Source organism: Rhinatrema bivittatum, chromosome 4 (genome assembly GCF_901001135.1).
Source record: "Rhinatrema bivittatum chromosome 4, aRhiBiv1.1, whole genome shotgun sequence".
NCBI classification, from domain to species: Eukaryota; Metazoa; Chordata; class Amphibia; order Gymnophiona; family Rhinatrematidae; genus Rhinatrema; species Rhinatrema bivittatum.
This window is the reverse complement of record NC_042618.1, coordinates 358,284,554-358,307,821: the sequence shown is the minus strand read 5'-3', so window position 1 is coordinate 358,307,821 and position 23,268 is coordinate 358,284,554. Positions and strand designations below refer to the sequence as shown.

At 42.0% G+C, this 23,268-nt stretch overlaps 1 protein-coding gene across 2 annotated transcripts in view; it reads right to left on the bottom strand.

Annotated features, from left to right (window-relative positions):
- Positions 1 to 23,268, bottom strand: part of IARS (isoleucyl-tRNA synthetase) — a 600,554-nt gene that overhangs the window by 489,489 nt on the left and 87,797 nt on the right. For both annotated transcript variants that reach the window (XM_029600767.1, XM_029600766.1), the window contains exon 11: positions 10,487 to 10,609. In XM_029600767.1, the coding sequence (XP_029456627.1) occupies positions 10,487 to 10,609 (123 nt within the window). The remainder of the gene's footprint in view (positions 1 to 10,486; positions 10,610 to 23,268) is intronic.

Below are 23,268 nucleotides of genomic sequence, written 5' to 3'. Positions count from 1 at the left end.
CCAGAACATACAAACAGAGGCTTCCTCGGGCCTGCACAGCTTTTTTTCTCACATACACATGCAGTCTAACATGCACATATGCTCACCAACATGCTCTTAACATGCTATTTGCTCACACATATGCTCTCACACATACATACATGCTCCATCTCACACCACACACACTCTTGCTCTCTTCTCACTGGCCCAGCTGACAGAGCTTCTTCTCTTTGGCGGTTCAGCCCTTTAGACTTCTAATTTTCCGCCTCGCAGCCCAGCTTATAGGAGCATCTTCGCTTCAGCTGCATGGCTGAAGAAAAGAGGCCCCTGTCAGCCGGGCTGCGAGGCTGAAAAGAGGTGACCCCTGTCAGCCGGGCCGCGAGGCTGAAAAGAGGCGACCCTGTCAGCCGGGCCGCGAGGCTGAAAAGAGGCGACCCTGTCAGCCGGGCCGCGAGGCTGAAAAGAGGCGACCCCTGTCAGCCGGGCCGCGAGGCTGAAAAGAGAAGCCGTGAAACCCGGCCGATGGCAGCCCCTTCTCTTCAGCCATGCGGCCCAGTTGATGGTGGCCCCTTCTCCAACTGCATGGCTGGGCCAACAGAAGCCTCTTCTCTTCAGTCACGCGGCCTCTCTCTGTTCCTTCAGCCACGGCCGGCCTGAGCTCTGGTGGCGGCCCCCAGCCAACTGAGGCAGCAGCGGCAGGGGCAGGCAGTGTAAGCCGAATGCCACAGCAGCGTACTGAGAGGGGCATTTTTTTGACGCCTCAAAATTCTGCCACCTGAAGAGGCCACCTCACCCTGCCTCATAAAACCGCCCCTGCAAAAACCATTAAGATGGTCTTTTGGAAATCTACTGCTTATCCCATCATGGAATCTATTTATCTTTTGGAAACCTAGTATGACAAATCTTATGTTATTTTACCTATATAAGAGGACTGCCATCTTGCTTGTCCTTGGAGAACGGAATGTAAAAATTCAGAACAAGTTGAGTCCAGTATATTTGGCTATAAAGGCTTGATTGCACATCAGTATGGCTTCTTTATGTTACTAGTTGTTGGGCTGTCTAGTGATTCCAACTATTCGACAAATTGGTCATACTAGGGCTCATGCTTTCTCAAATGCAGTGCCACAGATAATGGAACAGCTTTGCCATCTGCTTTGCATAAAGAAACTGATTTAAGAGAATTTGAAGCAACTTAAAGACATTTATTTCCTAAAACCCATGAGAAGTAGAAAACAACTAGAATGTGCACTGAGGCTACACAATCAATTTAAGGGGGTTTGTCAACATTTTACTATTTGCATGTTGTAAATTATGACATATTGTAACTTGTTCTAGGCACCCTTCTGTAGAACAGCTTTAAAAAAAATCAAGATATACTTCATTAGGCACTTAATATTGCCAAAAAGCTGGGTGTCTGTCAAGGGATACACCTTTAATCACTTAAAAAAAAAAAAAGTAACCATCTAAACTCTCAACTCTAAGCTTCATTACTGCCTGCCAGCAGTCCAAAGCAGGTGACATGGTATCACCGTGAAACTCTAGCCTTTAGTTTAATTTTAAAATAATTCTCTGTGTCCCAATAGGTCCAAGTGTAAAAGATAATCTTTGAGTGTCTAATATATTACATGACTTCCCACTACAATATTCTGTGCCTTTAACAGTCATTAAAAATGAGTCTACTAGCTTTATTTCCAAGTTCAGCACTTATTCTTGGCTTCCACATAATATTGGCTTATCTCAAGCAATTTATTTTGGTTAGCACAGTAATAGGAAGACTGTTCTAAGTTATCCTTCTGGTAAATAGGAGTATGAAGTGTGTCGCAGGGAAAAAAAGAAAAAAGGTCCTGATGAACTTCAAAAGTATGTTCTCTGCACTAACTCTTGCCTTTGAGAAAATAAAATACAGGCACTGTTAGATTTAATGGCATTATTGAAACTATCTAAATGTGGAATTTTCTGCTATGTAATACACCAATGACTGTGATGCATTTTTCTTAAGCAACTGGTGGAATCTTCAGTTTTTTTCCTAAGTGAATGGCTGAACAGACTGATAACCAGCTTTTGGTTTACGGGGTTTTTTTTCCTCCCATTCTACCTACCTTAGCACCAGGTTAACTAGAGTGGCAAAACAGAAATAAGTCAAGTATTTTCATCCATCTGATTAAAAAATAATGCTACATGGCGTGCTCTAATCAAAACTCTACATCCATTTGGCACCATTTGTGGCTCACACAAGAAGTGCAAAATCAATCCAAAGAACAGTTCTTACCTATTATTTGTTTTAGCATGTTGAGACTCAAAAACAAACAAAAGAAAAGCTGTAAATCTGATATTTGCAATATTAATCTTGTCCTCTCAAGTATATTTCTAAACACGCAACTAACTTCCAACACAGCTGAAATCTGATGAAATTCACAGCTCGTTTACGGACTTGCCTCTCTCAATGGTTTCCAAGGGTCATAAAGCAATTTGGTTTTCAGGATTTCTGCCATAGATTTGCATGAAATATTTGCATGCATTGCCTCTACTGTAATCAAATGTATCATATGTATATTCATGGTAGAAATCCTGAAAAACAAACTCATTAGTGGCCTTCAAGACCCAAACTGAGACCTCTGGTTTAATGCAAGTAAATGCCAAATCAGATTCATCAGCTCTGACTAAAGATGTTTTCAAAGGCAATAGGGCTTAGATTTGCTATAAACAGTTCTATAAGCATCTTTAATAAAATTTTTCAATATCTTCATTATCTTCATGTCTTTTTCCATTATAAAATCTATGTTTTCTTGCTTTTAAGCACAAAGCAAAGCAAAAACACAACCAAAAAACTATGCACACACATTTTTCTAGTAGCTAATAAAAGTGCTTTGTTCCAGGTCTGAAAAGTTATGAGTTTATAGAAGACAATGAATAAATGAATAATGTATCATGTATTAAAACAAAATGCTTGAAAAGTGTGTAAGCACAAAAGTGCTCATTGCAGAAAGATCTTAAGAAGATGGACAAGGACAGATTGTTCAGCAAACTGAATATATCTAGAAAGGAATTAACTACAGTTTTCATCATTTTACCTTCAGCTCTGGCCTTTATAAAGCCTTCCCTATTATTTCAGACTAAGTAAAAGCTGGCAAAAACACTCACTAACTCATTTCATATATTTCTTCTAAGTGATGTACACTTAGGATCAGTGGTTTGTCCTTATTCTCAAGCATATTCCAGACATTTAAAATATTAAAAGTTGATTTCTTTGCAACATTTCGGTCAGAATTTTATAAGATTAAAGTCCAGTTTATCCAGTATTCTTTCCACAGACTTAGGCCCCTATTTACTGAGTAGTGCAGTTTAGTAAATCCTGTGGTAGTTTTCCTAGTGTTTCTAGCAATGGCAATGCACTATGCTGCCCTCCATTATGGGACTGCCCTGTTTTAGAGGGACCACACAGCCCCAGAAAGGCACCTGTTCCCAAGTTTCCCAAAAATCCCTGGGGTCTAAAGTAGAACACTCTCACAACCCTCCTCCCACACTGCAACCCATAAAATTAACAAAAAAAATTTTAAGAAGCATCCTTAGACCCCAATCCCAGTTATGAAACCCATGCCCCGAAAACCTGCCCTCCTCCCCCTACTGAGCTCCCTTGAAATCTCTGTAGTCTAGTCGAGGCTGAGCAACTCTGACTTGATTCTGTCCCACCAGCACTATTTTCAAAAAATAGTGCTGGTGGGGAAAGAGCAATTTGTGGGGATGGGGGTCTCCTGCTGTCGAGTAGATCACCAGGATTTCAGGGAGGTTTTTTTTTTTTTTGTTTGTTTTTAAAGGGGATGGGAACAGAGCTTCTTACAGATGTTACTTTTTTTAAACAGTTGAGATGGGGGGCAGTTGGGAAAGGGAAGTCGCACTGGACTCCAGGGATTTCTGGAACACTCCAGTGAGGGGAGTCATGGGAGTTCTGAGGCCATGCAGCCCCTTTTAAATTCCAACTCTGGAAGCATCAGAATGCATGTTATTCTGATGCTTCCGGGACAAAACCATACTTCTTGAGATGCAATTAGCTTTCAGCGAATAATGCAGCTTGCCATATTTTAATGCAAGACACAGTATTTGATTTTCATAGTAATGAGCTGCTTTGCATGCAATGCTGCTCATTACCACATCCACATTGCACTGGGTTTACAGGCCAGAAAACACAAAGATAATTGTACATTCTGTGCATTTCCTTGTTAATGTTTTTAACACATTAGCACAGCTTAATAAAATAGGCCCCTTAAAAAAAACCTTTGGAAAAAGATACCCCCTTAGGAGATCTAACCTATAATGTACTGCTTCAAAGAGCTGCAAAGGGAAGGTATGAGCTCTTTGCCCCCTCTCCTCAAATAATACTCTCTCTCTCTCTCTTGCTGGGTATTCAATTGTATATTGCAATTCATTAACCTGACTTGCAAGATTAAATTTAAAACATATACTACCCCTTAAATTTTTAATTTCAGATTACTGAATGAATCTGTTGGTATATTGATTTTAATGGAATGTGGACATTCCCTGTGTCAAGGTGTCCTGGCAGCTACTATAGTTGCATGTCCTTGCCATTTAAGGAATATAAGGTCCGCATGCATACCCTCCATCATCCAGTGGAGCCTGGCATGGAAAAACTATTTCAAAATTTCTAGAACTTTGACTGAAGGGACCTTGCATGGCCACAGGGTATAGTAACATGTCCAGTGATGCTCAGTCTCCATATAGCAAGAAAATATTATGAAGAGGAGAACCCAGCTCCAGAGAGGTGGGTGGGTTTCGTGAGGACTGAGCATGCAGATGAGCTATTTAAGAGAACAGAGCAATGGCTCAAATATTGTCAATGCCGGTTTCAGGGCTGTCAATGCCCCAGCCCCAATGTCCTGCATCACCTTCTCCATGGCATGCTGGACTCACCATTGGAGCTTCTCCTCAAAAATTGATAATGGCAACACAAACTGGGAGGCAAGGGTGGTCACATCCTCCTTGGAACCAAGCAGGTGATCGGTGGAGAACTGGTGGAGGCTGTTGTGCACCCCCAGCATTATAGTCCTTGCCACATGGCCACTTTCGGGGGTTCCCAACCAGAGCCGAACCATCCCAGCTCCCAGCATCTAGTATTAATGCTGATACTTCTTTGGCTTCCCTCTATGCCCGGCATGGTCCTTCCTCAATGCCAAAGCTGATGAAGAGGAACCCAACTTCTTTGACCAGAAGGAGTTGAACAATGGTCTATATCAGAGGTTTCTAACTGCCAGTGATTTCAAGGGAACCATCCAATCTTCCTGATGCCTCCGATTCTGATGGCACCAGTGAAGCTCCTAGGCCCTTCAATGCCATTGCCTCCAATGGAGACACCAAAAGACTAGACCTGCTGCCTGAAGAGTAGATCCATGAGTTACAGTCTGGACAATCGACCTTAGCGTCATCTCGCCACACTTGCAGCACCCTCAGACATCATGCAATTCCCCCAGGCACAGGACACACATATCATGGGGGGTGGTCTGTGATAGACATGGTTCTGCCACACAGAGGACACAGCTGGAACCCCTAAGACATGTTGAAACGAAACAAAAGGAACGCAAAATCAAACTCTATGGCAGCAGAGTCAATGGTCAGTGGGCCGCATCATCAAGGAGGGAACTAAGTGAAAGCAAACTTGAGAGAAACTTACCTCAGGGACTATGAGGGAAGAGAGAATCACAGGACCCCATAATGAACCACAAATGCAAACATACACTGAAAAATTAAAGGGAAAAAAAAAACCCAGAAAAAAAATTCCGAAGACGCTCAAACAGATACCTACAGGCTCTGCGGAAAAAGAATCTGAAGGAACCCTATATGTGGCTGTGGGATATAGCAGAATGTCATGAGCATGCCCAGTGAGGCTCAGTCAAAGTTCTAGAAACTTTGACAGTTTTTCACTCTCACTGTGATATCTATACTTCACATAGGTGGCAACCAGTTGCCCCTAATAAGCTGTTCACATGTGTACAGTTTGTGAAACAAGTGTATACAAGAAAACGTAGCACATAAAAGAAAAAGAAAATAGAATGGCGTTACAAAGAACATTGCACAAAAATTTGAACACTATTTTGCACACAAACTTTTTTTCACATACAATCCACAAAAAAATTGTGTAAACATTTCCAATTTTGTTTTACAGAATCTTTATTTGTCCAGCTTACCTTTTTTTCCTATGTTGGCTCTGAACCATCTTGTCCACAGCCCACAGATTCAGTTATTAATCTTTCATCCTTAGGCTTGAGTTCACCTTTCCTTAGCCACTGTTGAGTCAAATTTGGATCTACATGCAGTTTCTGAAGTAACACTTTGTACTTTCCACTGTATTTGTGCTTCTGCCAGTTATCTTTCCTTGTCTGCTAGTTTGACTCTTTAAAGATAATTTTTTCTCGTTTTGCAGCTTCTGGTGCTTCTTTCTCCTTGTGCGCTGGTAGATTATCAGTCATTCCTTCTATTCACCAGAGTGATTGTGCAAGCTTAAGAACATAGACCGATGATGCTTTTTCACTTTCATATTTCAGCACTATTTGGACACCTGTTGATGCCATTAAGTATGACTGAAGGACTAATATGGTAGCTCTATGTAAATAATCAATTTTAGTGAGACCTATACTGCCTTCAGCTCCTCTAGGGACGTTTGATCTCAGCATACACTGGTTTTTATAAGTTACCTGATGGGTATGGAGGACATGGAGGAACTCAGTTCTTACATCCAACTATTTAACATATTTATGGGGCCAGTCTACTTTGCCAAAATTGTATGAAAATGCAGGAACTGCAAGATGATTAATAACTTGTACCTGTTTTCTTTTTAAACTCTATTTATGACTTTCACAAACTAAAAATACAAGAATATTCTTGTAAGAAAAGATAGCAATCTACCCAAGAAAAAAAAAAGAAAAGAATTACTTAAGGGGAAACTATTGATAGTCATTTACTACATAGACCACAATATTTGGAAAAAAGAGGAATCTGGAAACTAGGGAGAATTCAAAAGAAAAACACTAAAGTTTCTTCCTAGAAGACGACGATTCCCCTAATTATAGAACAGAATCAGACCTACAAACCAGCCCACGCCAAAAGTATTTCAAGTTCCAGAAGATCCATTACCCTTAGGAGCTCTAGAGTGAATGAAGAAATGAAGATGAGAAGTTTAAAGAAAAAAAAAACTTTACTGACACAACATTTACCAAATATTTGCAAAGATATCTAAGAAAAAAAAAATAAGTCCCCAAAGCTATAACCTCTTGTTGCATCACCACAAATTTTTTCCTACATTCTTGAGTAGCGCAACAAAAAAAAAAAACAGGAAATATCTTAACTTGAACCCCCCCCATAAGCAATACTTGTGCACTGTGAAGAACAGTTGGAGAACCAAGTCATGATCTTGCAGAAAGGTAATCACTAACAGGCCGATACAGTAAGGACGCGGTAGAAAGAGTGCAGTAGTGCCAGGCGCACCCTCGTTTGCCGCGCGCACAGTTCGGATCACATACCGCTCGATACAGTATTTAAATGGCATGCAAATGCAAGCTGCGTCCAAAGCGTGTCCAAGAAGCGTCCATGAAGCGCAATCCATTTTACTGTATAGAGCGCTATACAGCGCCTATACAGTATCCTGGGTGCGCTGGTACCTGTCATTTCAAATGTCATTTGAAATGACAGGTACCAGGAAGTGGATGGTTCTCCTACGCTCGGGCATCGGGGATTGCCAGTCCTCTCTCCCCCCCCTCCCGAAGCAAGGCGCAGGGCGAAAATAGACTTGACATGTTAAGAAAATAGAAGCTGTAACTAAAGTAAACTTACTACATGCTTCCAGCAGCCCCAGTCCTCTCTCCCCTCCTCCCGAGGCGCCCACCACGGCTCCCCTGTCTCCCGGGTGCAGCCGGCAGCAAAAGCGGCTTCCAGCAGACCTGCCGGCGAAGGTGCATGAATGCACGTCCAATTTGGGTGCTCAAGGCACCTTCGCTGGCTTGAGCGCCCAAATGGGACGTACAGGCGGTGCGAGCTCATCATGCCAAAAAATTGCACCGGCAGGCAACTGGAAGATTTCCAGAGTGGCGGAGCCAGGGCCCGGGGGGGATGGGGGTGCGCGGGAGGGGGCGGTGGCTCCCCTACCTTTCCTGCATGCAGGGCAGCTCCGGCTCGCCTGCCTGCCTCCCTCCGTTCCGCCGCTCACTGCCTCCCCAGCGCCATCTTGCAGCTTGTGACGTCACCCCTGACCCTTGAGCACGCAAAACGCCGGCGAAGGTGCATGAATGCACGTCCAGTTTGGGCGCTCAAGCAGCGAAGGCGAGGGATAGTGAATCGCGGGTTGGACTTATGCGGCCAAATTGCGGGTACAAAGCGAGTTAGAAACGGGGTAATCGCGGCCGCACTTTACTGTATCGGCCTGTAAGAGGGTAGCCCTGTTTGCTTCATCTAAGACCAACAAGAGAGATCATATTACCCCCATCTTAAGGAACCTACATTGGCTCCCAATCAAGTACAGAATCTTATACAAAACACTAATGATCATACACAAAACCATCCACAAGCTTATTCCACTGGACCTCAACATCCCACTGCAACCACATCTACCAACCAGACCGACAAGAACAGCGTACAAAAACATGCTCCTAATACCATACATCAAAACCTCTCGAAGCAAACGAGCCATGTCCGCAGCAGGCCCTGCACAATGGAACTCTCTACCACCAGAACTCAGGTCAGAACAATGCCCAATCAACTTTAAAAAGAGTCTAAAAACCTGGCTATTTGAGCAAGCTTTCCAATTATGACTACCTCGACATTCACCACACTAGCCAACAGGCCAAATTACAGCATATTCCATTCATGCCACTTGTACAATTTAGCAAACCCTTCTCTACAGCAGCTCACTTCAAAGTTTTCTTAATTCCAGTATGTACATAGAACCTTCAGAAAGACTAAACATGGTTCCTCTTTCTTGTTTCTTTTCATGACCCTTATAATATAATCTATGTGCCCTTTAATACAATATGTGTTTTTCCCCTTTCTATTGTAATCCAAGTTTTATGCCCTGCTCTATGTAATTGCATTCTTACATGCCTGTTCTCTGAGTTACAATGTAAACCGAGATGATATGTAAATTTTACATGAATCCCGGTATATAAAAATGTTAAATAAATAATAAATAAATAAATAAATCTACCACAGCTGATTGCAAGTCAACTAAAAATATCCAGAGGAGCACTCTCCTGTTGAGGTGGAACTTGACCAATCACTCCAGTTTCTCTTCCTCTATCATGAGGAAGATAAGTCTTCCTGACAAAAGGCATAGCTCTTTGTGAAATACTAAGATTTTCCCACATATGTAATTTGAATAATTCTGCTGGAGAAATTACAGACACCACTGGAAAGTTTAGAACATGTAAATTAAGCATCTTCATGGCATTTTCTAAATTTTCAGTTCTATGGTGGATTTCAAGCTTAATTTGCAAAAGCACAGATTTAACATCAGACAATTTCTCAGTTTTGTTTTGGGTTTTTTTTTTTAACTCAAATTTGCTGAGAATGGACCACCATAGTAGGAGTTGCATCCCAGTGTTCATATTATTAATGAACAAAAATCAAAGATGACCGTGTATGCTCACCAAGGACAGGAGAGTCCAGATACTATCCGAGATGATAGGAGAGGATTCAAACAAACCTGAGTTCTGGATGGAAAATGGTCATCGCACCCCCTGCACGTCCTTCCAAGCCATAACCAGTAAGCAGCTCAGCACTGACTGATGACACAGACAATAGAGCTGCTAGAAAAGGAGGGATCTTGACATCAGGACTCTCAGAAAACTTCTCTGAATGCTTCTGCCAGCTGCTCTGCTCCTTCAGGTGCAGCAGAAGCAGTGAAGCCCTCTCAGACGCTAACAGGGATGGAAGAACGTTCTGGAATCTCCATTTGATGCATCGGATGAACATTCCACAGCTTCCCCTTCCCCATCATAAGGCCAAGAAAAAAAAAGGTAAGACATCTACTGCTTTTTGCTTGCTCGCTTGTGTGGATGATAATGATATTGGCACACAAGTCCTTCCTTCTGAAAATATTACATTGGCCAGGAGAACAATTAAATGGGAAAAGCTTTTATCTCCAGTGCATGTGGAATGAGTTGATGTAATGGCAGTTATTTTTCTGGAAAAAAGCAGTATATGATAGCAAAGGTTGTTTGCATAACTTCATGGAGATTTGCGGTCCCTGCCTTCAATTTTTTCATATTATGAGACGCGCGAATAGCATCCAAGTAGTCTGTTTAATCGAGATGCTAAATACGGTTTCCATCCAGTATGGAGAAATGGGAAATGATTGCTTTAACTTCAGTTTAAAAACGTTTGACTTTTTCGTAATGCAATGAAGAAATGTAATTGGCATTGGTTATTAAAAATGAAACAAAATACAAGTACAATTTTAAAGTTACATGGTGTTCATTTTTAAATAGATATTTTAAATATCACCAACCTTAACATATTGACCCACAAAATCTGTGACTTCTGCTGTGAAACAGCCTGATGCATCCACAGGGCAAACTGGCACAGAGTCTTTCTGAATAATGTTGAAGTCCATGCAGACTCTATAGTCATCCTGTCAAAGGAAATGGAAAAATAACCATTCATGAAACAGCTCTCAACATTCACAGAGTTAAATGAAGTAAAAAAAAATTTCTAACACAAAGTTTGAATATTCCTACAAACTGCTGCAGAAATCTTCAGCGAGATTAAGCCTTCTCTGGGGTTTACGATTGTATAAAACTAATACAACTCTGCATACATTTTTAAATAGTTATCATAAAACTGGATGCCTATGTCAAAAAAAAAAAACAACCCAAAAAAACCCAACAACTTTAGTCACTGTCATTTACTCTGGCAAGTTTCCAATGCTATTATCAAGCAGAAGACTCCACTACCGCTATATTTGTCCAAACTACTATACTAATTATTTCACTCATTTCCCAAATGATTGTTTAACACAGGGCTTCCCAAACCTGTCCTGTGGACTCCGCAAGATATACACAATAAATATGCACAAGACATGTTTGCACACATTGAATTTCCATGGTATGCAAATTTATCTCATGCATATTCATTGTGGATATCCTGAAAACCCATTTGGCTGTGGGCTCCCCAGACAGGTTTGGGAAGTCCTAGTTTTCAACACAATATAAAAAAGCTAGAGAAAATAAGTACTTTTACAAACCTGTACAGTCAGTTGCATGTAAAGGCTTTCTCTGAATTATATGCAATCTGTGAAAGCAAGTTTGCTTTCTATAAACAATGTTTTCCGTAGATAGCAAACAATTAGTCATTACATGTGAGGGATGTCATCTAGCAGCACTGAATGGACTTGTCTCTCCAAGCTTGTAGAGATTTAAGTTCTACTGAGCATGAACGGAAGTTCCTGCACAAGCTCTTCAGTCAGGATCAGAGCTGAATCTAGCTTATGTAATCAATTCTCCGAGGAGATAGGCAGCTATTCCATGGCTAACTCATCCTGCTATCTACAGAAAACACTGTTTACAGTAAGCAAACTTGCTTTCTGTCAATAAACAGGAAGAATTAGCCATCACATATGGAGAGTCCCAAGGTATGGATTGAGTGGTGCGATGCTTAATAAGCAACCAGGACTTCATGGAATGTAGATTACAGTGAGTATAGATTGCACAAAACTGCTTACCCAAATCTTGCTGTCTGTCCTCGAAAGGTTATCAAGGCAGTAATAGGATTTGAAAGTGTGGACTGAAGACCACATCACAGCTTTGCAAATGTCTTTGATTGGTACTTCTTGCAGATGAACAATGGAAGAAGCCATAGCTTGCACCCGATGGGCTTTAACTGATTCTGTGAGTTGCCTCCTACCAAGGTGTAGCAGTGCTGAATGCACTCAGTTAACCAGATAAGATAAAGTTAGCTACTGGTATCCACGAAGTTTGAATAGGTGAGATCTTCAAGAGAGGATATATGCTCTGAAGGATCTGGTAGAGGATCCAATGGTATTCCTGTAAAGTCTTCATCAAACAGCAAGAGTATAGGCTCACTAGCCCAAGTCTCCAGAGACAAAGGCAGCAAATCGGAGGGGGGGGGGGGGGGGGGGGGGGGGCGTCCCCTCCGATTGAAGCTTCAGAGAAATGGCCTGGTCTAGAGTCTTCAATCTACTAGACTCCACTGCAATTGTGCAATTGAGTGTGTGGATGAAGAGCCCCTAATCTGGCACTTTGATGATGTCTGCATACCTATAGGGGAGCTTGGGACTGCAGCTTGTGGAATTGCTGAGAGCTGAAAAAGAGGCTGGAACATTTCATGCACTTCCTTAAACAGGTAAATAAAATCTTCACGAACCCTCCCAATTTGGTTATGTTACTTGAGTACCCTGGCCTGGGGTAGGTGGAGGTATATCTTCTTCCAACACTAAGATATCTTGCATCACAACAGGTAGTCTATATGATTACAGTGGAATTATGGAGCAGATTGGATCCACTGTTTCCAAGCAAAGACCTTCTGCTTCCAACCTAGGAGGTGTTAGCATTTTGATAATTAGAGGTGATAAGGCTAAGTTTTCTCCTAGCAGATATCAGATAGCTAGCATATTGTTGTGTAGGCAATTGCACTGAGTATGAGGAAGCAAAACTGTCTGAGGGAGATAAATGCTTGGGTGTTTTAGAAGACCATGGGGGGTCAATATTCAAAACTAGCCGTGTAAGACTCCAAAATGTAGTGATTCTTCCCCCTAAGCAATGATGCCTAAATTCTGTTATAAGTTTCCCCTCACCCTCCTTTAAGCCTACCCTACCATTCTCACCCCCCCCCCCCCCCCCACCTCTCCCTGTCACTGCCATCACTGGTCTGGTACCTACCAGCCCATCTGTACATATTGACTATTGTTAATTTATTTTCTTCAAATGTTCCTATCAAATTTTCTCTCTCTCCCTATCCTTCCTACTGCTGTCCTCTCTCCTCCTTTCATTACTGCTCCCCCCTTCCCTTCCCTGTTTACTGTATTTCTCTCTTTTATTTTGTTACAATGTAAACCAGCATGATGTTCCGACAAATGTCTATATAAAAATCAACAAATAAATAAATAAGTAAGTAACTTAACTGGTTAAAACTAATCCGGCTAAGTTACGATGAACATTCAGTGGCACGGCAAAGCCACTGAATATACACATATATGTACGCACTTCACCAGATAAGTATACCTGACTACATTTAGACCTGCACTATGGGGCAACTAAACTTAGACATAAACTTATGCAGCTAACTCCACCTCGGGGGGTGTGTCTGTGTGTGTGTCTGTGTAACATTTAGCCATGTAAGGGACTTATTCAGTAGCTGCTGAACAGAGGCACATATTCGGTGGCCACTACTTAACCACATAAGTCCTGCTCCTCCAGCTGAACACCCTTTAAATATTGGGTCCTATAAGTCTTTAACAGTATGTTCCTGAAGGAACCGAGTCCGCAGAATGAGTGTCCAGGCACATCATAGAATGAAACATGCACTGAGTGCATCAAAGCTTGCCTTGAATGTATGGTTGCATCAGCAGAGTCGTAATTCATCATAGTGGTGAGCATTGAGCGCGTCAGAGCATCGGATTCTTGGTTGCGCTGTGCTTTGGGTACACCAGCACACCATGCTTCGTAATTCCTTGCACCACCGGTGTCAGAGGAACAGTCTGACTGTGCCAGTGCCAATCCACCATGATTCAAATACTAATGCTTTTTTTGTAACAGAAAGGGCCAATTCCAAGGAATAATGCCATTTCTGCTTCGGCTCAGAGCGGCCAACTGAACTCAACCGCACAATTCTGGACCAACTGCTATGCAAGCCCTTACCCAAGGAGGAAGGTAACACTGAACTTCAGGAGGAAGATCTACTGCAACTCTGAAGAGGTTTACATAGTTCTTCCATATGCAAGGCCCTGGAAAACTGTGGGCATAGGGACATCCATCCACAGGCTTCACAGTTCTTCTAATCATGATCTATTCCGAGTCATCGATAGCATGAATCTTGGCAGTCGGTGAAGGACATTATCTTTCCATGGGGCAGTTCTTAAAACCACTCACTTGAAAAAGATTTTTTTTTTATTTATATGTCTGTAGCACTTAAAGTGCTGTTGTAAGAGTTGTAGAAGCAGCAAGGCAAGGTAAAAAAAAAACAGGTATTTTGACCAAAAACATTCACTTTGAAGAAAAATGAAGAGGAGAGACTAAGTACATGTCCATGCTTCAGCTTAGACAAAAAAAAAAAATGACTGAGACAGCTCATGAGGCAATGCCTGCATGGGAACTCCTGAAAATTCTCAGTAGAGCTTAAAACTCTACAAGCTTGGAGAGACAATTATATTCAATGCCACCAGATAATGTTACCCAGCATGTAACATGTAATGGCTAATTCAGCCTGCTTATTGGCGGAAAAGGAGGAGACAAACTCATATCCTAGGATTTCTCCAGACATGTAATTCAATACTCTAATTACTAGCCCATACTATCTCTCAACATGAGTTTGCCTCTAACCTTTTTTTCCTTAGCTTCTTGATCTACCAGCATATTACATCTCTATCTAATTACAAGCATTTATATACAGTCTATGCCAAAGCTCTAAGCGGCTAACAATAAAAATAAATAATTAAAGCAAAACACATATGACCAATCATAACAGTAATAACTTGCATCAAAACAAGAACAAAATGAAATCTGCCTCGAAAAACAAAAATGTCAATTAAAGAAAAGCCTGCTGGAAAGATTGAATGTCACTTCTTGCCAAGTCATTCATCCTATCCAAAGTTGCTTGAATGCATGCTTCTAAAGTATTAAATTGCAAAGCATGGTGGAATCTTTTTTGCATGAAAGACTGTAAATAAGGGGTGGGGGGGGGGGGGTCACGAGAGACTAGACATCAGCTGTCCCAACGCTGTATCACTTTGCCTAGCAGAGATTGAAGGATCCTGAAGAGGAGGAGAACCTGCTGTGTCATCACCTGGAAGCACCAGGATCTTAAATTCCAGTGTGCTACAGCGCACAGCTGCTGGCGCGCAACTTTGGTTGTGCACCCCTGGGTATTTTTTTTCCTTCCAGAGCCTGCCCATGGGGAAGAAGAGAAAAGGCAAGTCTGGGGGTCCTCTGAATGCATCGATACTGGTTAGAGGTCCTATGGACTTTTTACAGCATCCCTGGGGTGGCGGAACACCTATTTGATTGGGTGGGGGCAACCAAGCTCCATCCCAATTCCACTACAAGCTTCTCCCACGTTCCCATTGCAATTTTTTTTATATTACTTTTACAGTTAATGTCATTCTGTCTTACATATACTCTGATTAATGCAAAGAATGTAATTCAGGAGTGGCCAACTCTGGTCCTCAAGAGTCACAAACAGGGCAGGTTTTCAGGATATCTATTCTGAAAACCAGGCCTATTTGCTGCTCTCAAGGACAGGAGTAGGCCACCCCCCTGGCATAATTATTAATTCCCAGACCAATTAAATGCTTGATGCTAGAAAACCAGACAGTGGTAAAGGAGGCAACAACCACAACAGCTGCACTAACTAGTAGAAATGTCAATACTAAATGACTATTTGTGATCACAGACTGCGCCCCCCCCCCTCCGCCCCAAACACACACACACACAGCGCTCTCTAACAATGGGAGCAAAGCAGGATATTTTTACCTACATGATCATAGAAAAAAAAATACTGGTGTCATGTAAGTAAAAAGAACCAATAATTAAAAACTCACGTAACTGTTTTAATATTTTCCCCCAAAAAAAAACACCAGACACGTCAACCACCACCCAAAAATTTCAATTAGTAAAGATTTAAAATCTTACACTCTCCATATCTGGGATCTTTTGATGGCCAATCACCCTGATAATGTTATGGATTAGTGGGTAGGTGGCCATACAAACCTTTTCCTCGCTCTTACACAGAGGCAGGCATGCACACACAGGCAGGCACACGCATACACACAGGCAGGCAAGGCCAGGGCCTCATTTTCAGCCACCACAGGATGGGCTCTACGGCAGCCTGGCCTTCTTCTTTGGTCACTGTGGGACAGGCTTCGCGGTAGTACAGCCGAATCTGTTTCCTAAGTTTGGAGGCCTTGCCATGTGGACACTTTGGATAACACAAAATTATGCAGAGTAGTTAAATCTCAAGCAGATTGTGATAAATTGCAAGAGGACCTTGCGAGACTGAAGACTGGGCTTCCAAATAGCAGATGAAATTTAACATGGACAAGTGCAAAGTGATGCATATAGGGAAAAGTAACACTTGCTGTATTTACGCAATGTTAGGTTCTACCTTAGGAGATACCACCCAGGAAAGAGATCTAGGTATCATAGTGGATAATACATTGAAATCATCAGCTCAGTGTGCTGTGGCGATCAAAAAGCAAACAGAATGTTAGGAATAATTAGGCAGAGAATGGCAAATAAAATGATGGATGTTATAATGCCTCTATCACTCCATGGTGAGACTGCATCTTGAATACTGTGTGCAATTCTGGTTGCCGCATCTCAAAAAAAGATATAGCTGCACTGGAGAAAGTGCAGAGAATGGTGACCAAAATGATAAGGCACATGGAATGGCTCCCCTATGAGGAAAGGCTAGAGAGGTTAGGGCTGTTCAGTTTGGAGAAGAGAGAGACGACTGAGGGGGGAAATGATAGAGGTCTACAAAATCATGAAAGACTTGAACAAGTTAATGTAAATTGGTTATTTACTCTCTCTGGCTAAAGGACTCGCCTCATTTTCGTATAACCAACCGCCCAACCAGATCCTCCCTCGCAGGTACTCTACATACTCCCTCCCTTAAAATTGCTCATCTCACCTCCACGAGAGAAAGGGCCTTCACCATAGCGGGCCCCTACACTCTGGAACTCCCTTCCCACCTTTCTCCGCCTTGAGCCCTGCCTGGCCACCTTCAAAAAAGGCATCAAAACTTGGCTTTTCAGAAAGGCCTATCCTGAAACCAACCAAACCTAGACGCACCCACCCAGTCCCCCTCTCTTAGTCTCCTCCCCCCCCCCTGCCCGCCCTCCCCCTTATCCCTATGCAATATTTCATTGCCATCCCACTACCGCCCTCTCACTTTATTCTACTGCAATTTTACAAAACTGTTCAGTTAAACTGAGGTAAACATTCGTATTTTAGTTGCAACTATTATAAATAGATTCATCTGTAAATAAGTTCCTTCTATTTCGACGGTTGTTTTTTTATTCTACTTCACGCTACCTATCTTTCCCTCTCTTCTCCTGTCTCCCTTTACCCCTCCCCTCTTTCTGGCCTGCTCCCATCCCCTGCTCCCTGTTTATTGTAATTTCCTCCTTTATTTGAGTTACTTGTAAACCGGCGTGATGTGCCATACGAATGTCGGTATATTAAAAGTTGTTAAATAAATAAATAAAATTAAAGGTAGGAGGGTGAAAGGAAATTTCCCTGCGAGGCCGCTCCGATTTTGGAGCGGCCTCGGAGGAAACAGGGAAAGCCATCGGGGCTCCCCTAGGGTTCGGCGCGCACAAGGTGCACAAGTGTGCCGGGTTGCGCGCACAAATCTAAGCCTGCGCGTAGGTTCGAAAATCTGGCCCTCAGTGTATAGTTATGCTCTACAATTCATTGCCAGAGGATGTGATTACAGCAGTTAGTGTAACTGGGTTTAAAAAAGATTTGGCTAAGTTCCTAGAGGAAAAATCCATAAATCGCTATTAATTAATAAGAAATAGTAGCTTGAGATTTATTTAATGTTTGGGTACTTGCCAGGCACTTGTGACTTGGATTGGCCACTGCTGGAAACAGGATGCTGGGCTTGATGGACCCTTGTTCTGACCCAGTATTGCACATCTTATGTTCTTATGTTCCTCCTAGCTGTCTACGCCAGACATTATTTAGACACCAGCAGCCAAGAAGGTGGAAGCAGCTGTACGAACAGCAAGGCAGCAAACTTCTGATTTGTTGGGATCAGGCAGAGTGAATAAAGGGACTGTGGCAACACTGGCAGGGAGGGGGGATGGTGGCTAAAAGGACATGGGCCATCCCACTTGCCACAATTACCAACAGAAACTTTGGGGGTCCATGGCCTCCTGCTGGCCCCCCATTCCAACACCTATGTCACATCCCAGTGTCTCAGTTGGGGAGCTGGGGGTGGGAGTCCCTAGTTTAGAGTCACTGGAAATTTCTCGAAACTCTGGATCCAGATCTCCTCCTCCCCCCACCTCAGTCTGTCTTGTATGGGAACATGAGCTCAGTCTTCAATCAAAACAGAAATGGTAACACCAATTAGTATAAAAACTGATATGAAAGTATTTGGGAATGATGGAGTCTTGGGAGTTGACTCAGGGACTTTAAATGAGATCTTTGTATTCCCATCAGGAAGTCAAATGGCAGAAGTGTTCTCTATCAATACACCTGAATTGAAAAGTATCAATCCTTCTTTGCTTGTCGTTGATATTAAGGATCTTGGAAGTAGAACTACTAGGATCCTGTACCAGCAGTAGTTCTCCCAATACAAGATCTGGGAAGAAATGTGGCAGAAGGAAATTTGTCTGAGCCTATAACCATTATTCAGAGACATGTGGAAAGTTGTTTCTTGTACTAAAACATCACTGGCTCAGACCATTTCTCAGTTGTGTCTTTTTTCCCCTCAAGGACCTCAGCAAAGTTGTCTGAATTAGAGAATAGAACGGAGACTGTTGAATCTCCGATGCTGCCCTGTCTGTCTAATACTGCAGTAGCTAATATTAAAGATAATCTACCTCTTCATAAAAGTGAATCAATGGAAAATATGATTAGAGCTAGGAATTTAAGGCTGTTACAATTTCCCAAAACTAGATTTCTTGCACCTAATTATGTTGTAGAGGTGCAACAGTTTGCCTCTGATAAGGAGTTTATGTTTTTCAAATGTTATTATACACCAGTTAAGAACAAGGATGTTGCTGAAAAAGAGGGAGCTTATGAATTTTTAACTCCGTTTCACAGTGCAGATTGTGTGTGATTTCCTTCAAAATTCTAGTGATAATATAATCAACACAATGCACTCTTATTGTTATTTTTGCCTTAAATTCAAAGATCTGGTCAACAAACAATATTTGAAGTATAGGAATGAGAAATTTTGTGGTCATAAAATTCAATTCTTCCCAGACTTTGTGAGAAATTCAAATGAAAAGGAAAACTCTTATGCAGTATAGACGTCTGATGGATTTGGCAGCTTCTTTTTTCTTGCAATTCCCATGCAAATCTATTATTGTATAGCAAGGGAATACATTTGTTTTTACTGACCCAGATCATTTACATAAATCTTCTACTACTACAGCTTAATTCTATTTGGATGCCTTAGGGGATCTGGTATAATGTATATTTGCTGGTACATCTTAAATTTCTTCTTTTTTTTCTTTAGTGCCCCCCCTTTGAGGACTTGAGAATATAATGTGATTTCATTGTTACATTTTCCTTTGTCTGCATATGATTTAAACTTTTCCTTTATTTTAGGTAAAATGATTACATTTCAATAAATATATAATTTTAAAAAAAGAAAGACTAGATAAATCCAAATAACTGAAGTGAACCTGTGAAAAATCCTTTAACAAATCTAACTCACAAAATCTTAACAACAGAACAAAGTTTTTTGTATCTCGCTACTTTATAGAGAGCTTAAAAATCAGTATGGAGGTAAAGTGTTGCTATAAAAATCAAACAATTTCAGAGAAAATATTATTTACCCTTTAAACTGAGTCAAAACATCTGTCATGAGCATATAAATTCTCCAAATGAGTTTCTGAAATTGAAAACTTGGAAGATAAGAATATAGGGGAGAAAATAAGAGGCATGAAGTCAGAAAGGGGTGGTGCTCAAACAGAGCTGATTGGTAATGAACTGACTGGCTGGCGTAAAGAGGGCTCTACACAGAATGGTTTACAATTCATGCACTTTTAAAAAAACAAACAAAAAAAAACCTCACAGTGATTTAGCTCATCATTCCAACAGAAAAGACAGATTCTAATCCACCAATCCTAGTACAAAGGATATTGTTTTTAATAGGTCATGGATATGGATTTCAAGCTTAACCAAGCAAGAAGAATTTTTGCTCGTTTTTGACTGAAAAACTGAATGAACCTGATCAAGGATGTTCTCAAACAAAGTACAATTACCGGTAGGTCTTACCTACTAATGGTCTTTCCTTGAGTCCTGACAAACCAATCTGCACAAGTAAGACTAGCAGATGGAAACAAAGGGCAAATCATTTTGTCCCAACGTCCCTCCCTATAAAGGCTGTGCAGCAGGGAAGGTGCCAATCTCTTGTACAAGCTGAAGGGCGAGTTCCCCTGTAACTTAACATTTTATGTAAATTATTATTGGTTTAATTTTATATAAATTAAACCAATAATAGGATTGGCATGGCTTCTGCTCTTCTCTCTCCTGGGCTGCATGTCCTCCTTGGAATATGGCCCTCTTTGGTTACTCTCTTATTTCTACTTTGTCAGTAAATGTGTATCTGTTTTATATGCTATATTTGCTTTTAGCTTTGTTTTCTCCCACTACTCCCCCAGTCTGAACCTTTAGCACTCAAAAAAAAGACAATTAGCAGATATGATCTAATTGAAGTTTCCTTATCTTCCTGCCAGACCAGTCCAGAGAAGTGGGATGTACCTAAGCAGTTCTTGTCCCAAATGGGAGTAGCCTAGCACTGCTTCTAGTATCCCCATATTGAAGGCTGACTGTCTTCTTTCATGAATGTTCAGCCTGTAATACTTAGTAAATGAATGCAGATACACACACGTAGCAGCCCTGCAAATGTCTCCTGGGATTACTAGACTGTGCTCTGTCCAAGATGTTGCCTGAACTCTTGTGGAGTGGGCTTTTGGTCCCTCCAGTGTCCTCTTGACCTTTAATATATAAGTTGTTTCTATTGTTTCGTTAATCCATCTCACAACTGATGCCCTTTGAGGCTGCTTTACCTCTGTGGGACCCTGCAAACTGCACAAAAAAATTTTCTGATTCTCAAAAGCCGTTTGTGGTTTCCAAGTATCTCAATTAGGCTCTCCCAGCATCTCTGTTCTTCCTCTTGCCCTGGCATGCCTCTTTTTTGAAGTCTACTTGATTCAAGTGGAAATCTGACACTACCTTTGGCAAAAAGGATGGGATTAGCCTAATTATGACTTTCTTACGCAAGACAAATAAGGGCCTCTACAGGATAGCACCTACAACTCAGAGATCCTTCTAGCTGAACACATTGCTACCAAGAACACTGTCCTTTGAGGCCTCCTTAATAGGTTAGAATGGAGCTAGTGTTAGTGCCTTCAGGACCATGTTCAAGTCCCATTGTGGTATGAGCAGTCTAACTGGCAGCCTAAAGCAGCTTGTTCCCCTGAGTAAGCAGACTATATCTGGGCATGATATTAATGGAGCCCCTTTAACTTGCACTCTGTAGCATGCTATGGTGGCTATTTGCACCTTTAGTGAGTTTACTGCTAAGCCCTTATCAAATCCATCCTAGAGATATTGCAGGGTCAAAGGTATCCATGCCTACCTTGGCTGTACCTATCTCTTCTTACACCATGCTTCAAACATCCTCCAGATTCTGGATAAGGCCAGAGAAGTAGAACTTTTCCTGGCCCTTAGCAAGGGTGCTATCAGCTGAACTGTACAGTCTCTTCTGTTGAATCTCCCCCTTTCAAGAGCCACACTGAAGACAGAATCTTGTTGTGTCCTCAATGGGCACCAGTCCCTTGTGCAGTAGACCCGTCTTGAGTGAACCCGAGTGGTTCTCCTATCTTGAGTCTGATCAGGTCCACATACCATGGGCACCTCGCCCAGTCTGGGGCTACTACTGTGATTACCCCTGGGTGGTATGCTATCCTCCTCAGCACCTTTCCCACATACTGCAGTGCATACTGCAGTGCATACTGCAGTGCATACTGCAGTGCATTTCTGGACCAAACTTGCATCAGGGCATTTACCCCCCCGAATTCCCTGTCTTTTCTTCAGCTGAAGAACAATTTCATGTTGGTGTTCTTGCACATTATCATTAGATCCCATTGGGGTCTCCCCAATTTGACTGAAGGCTTCCTCGGCCAGTTCCCATTCCCCTGGGTCTATTATCTGGGAGCTTAAAAAGTCTGTTTGCACCTGCTATGTGGGCAGCTGATATCTCCGACACGATACTCCATCCATCTCATGACTCATTCTGATGCTTTTGCCACTTGTATGTTCCTTATTCCATCTTTTCTGTTGATGTGATCCGCTGTGGCATTGTCTGAGAAGATCCTCACTGCTTTCGCTTATCTTGAAAGCTAGCCTGATGCTCATGTTTCCAGGTGGTTGGATAAAGCAGCCTGTTTGCTCTTGGAACTGCAACCCTGTGTCATCTTTCCTGGGGAATTTCCTCCCCCCCCCCCCCCCCAATCATCCTATTCTGCTCCCATCTGTGGTCACTGGAAATTCCAAGCTGACCCCTTTTACCAGATTGGTCCTGACTAGCCAGACTATGCTCTTTCTGGCCTCCTTCATCAAAGGCAATGCCTTGTTGAACTCCTGGGGATAACAGTTACTATCTGGACAATAGACTCCTTTGTAGTGGATGCATATGGGCCCCTACCAAGGGAACCACTTCTATAGTGGCCTTTATTGAGCCTAACAGTTGCAGATACTTGTAGGCTCATAGGCCTACTGAATTTCTGAGGCCTCTCACCTGGGATTGCAGCTTCTGGATTCTGGCTGTTAAGAAAACTCTCCCTATGCTGGTATCAAAATGTACTCTGAGATAAGTCAATTGCTGCGATAGCTCTAATTGCCTTTTGTTCTTGTTTAACATCCACACTAGTCTCCCAAACATGTAAATTACTCTGGTGGTGGTCTTGTGCCCTTCTAAGGAGTTGGCTCTGATTAACCAATCATCTTGATATGGGTTCACTCTTATTCTCTTTGTGTAGGAAGACTGCCATCATTACCTTTGTGAAGATTATGGGGGCCATGGCTTATTCGAAGAACAGGTAGTGCTTTCCAAGCATCACAAAATGCAGGTAACACTGATGGTGCTTCCTGATTGGATAGGCCTCTGCAGATCCAGGGCTGATAGAAATTTCCCCTCTCTTACCGTCATGATCACCATCCTCAATGTTTCCATGCAGAAATGGGGTATCCTCAAGGACTGAATTACTCTTTTTACATCCAGGACCAGTCAAAAAGCTTTTTCTTTCTTTCTTGGGATTTACAAAATAAATGGAGTACTTGTCCCTGCCTTGCTCCTCTTCAGATACTGGTA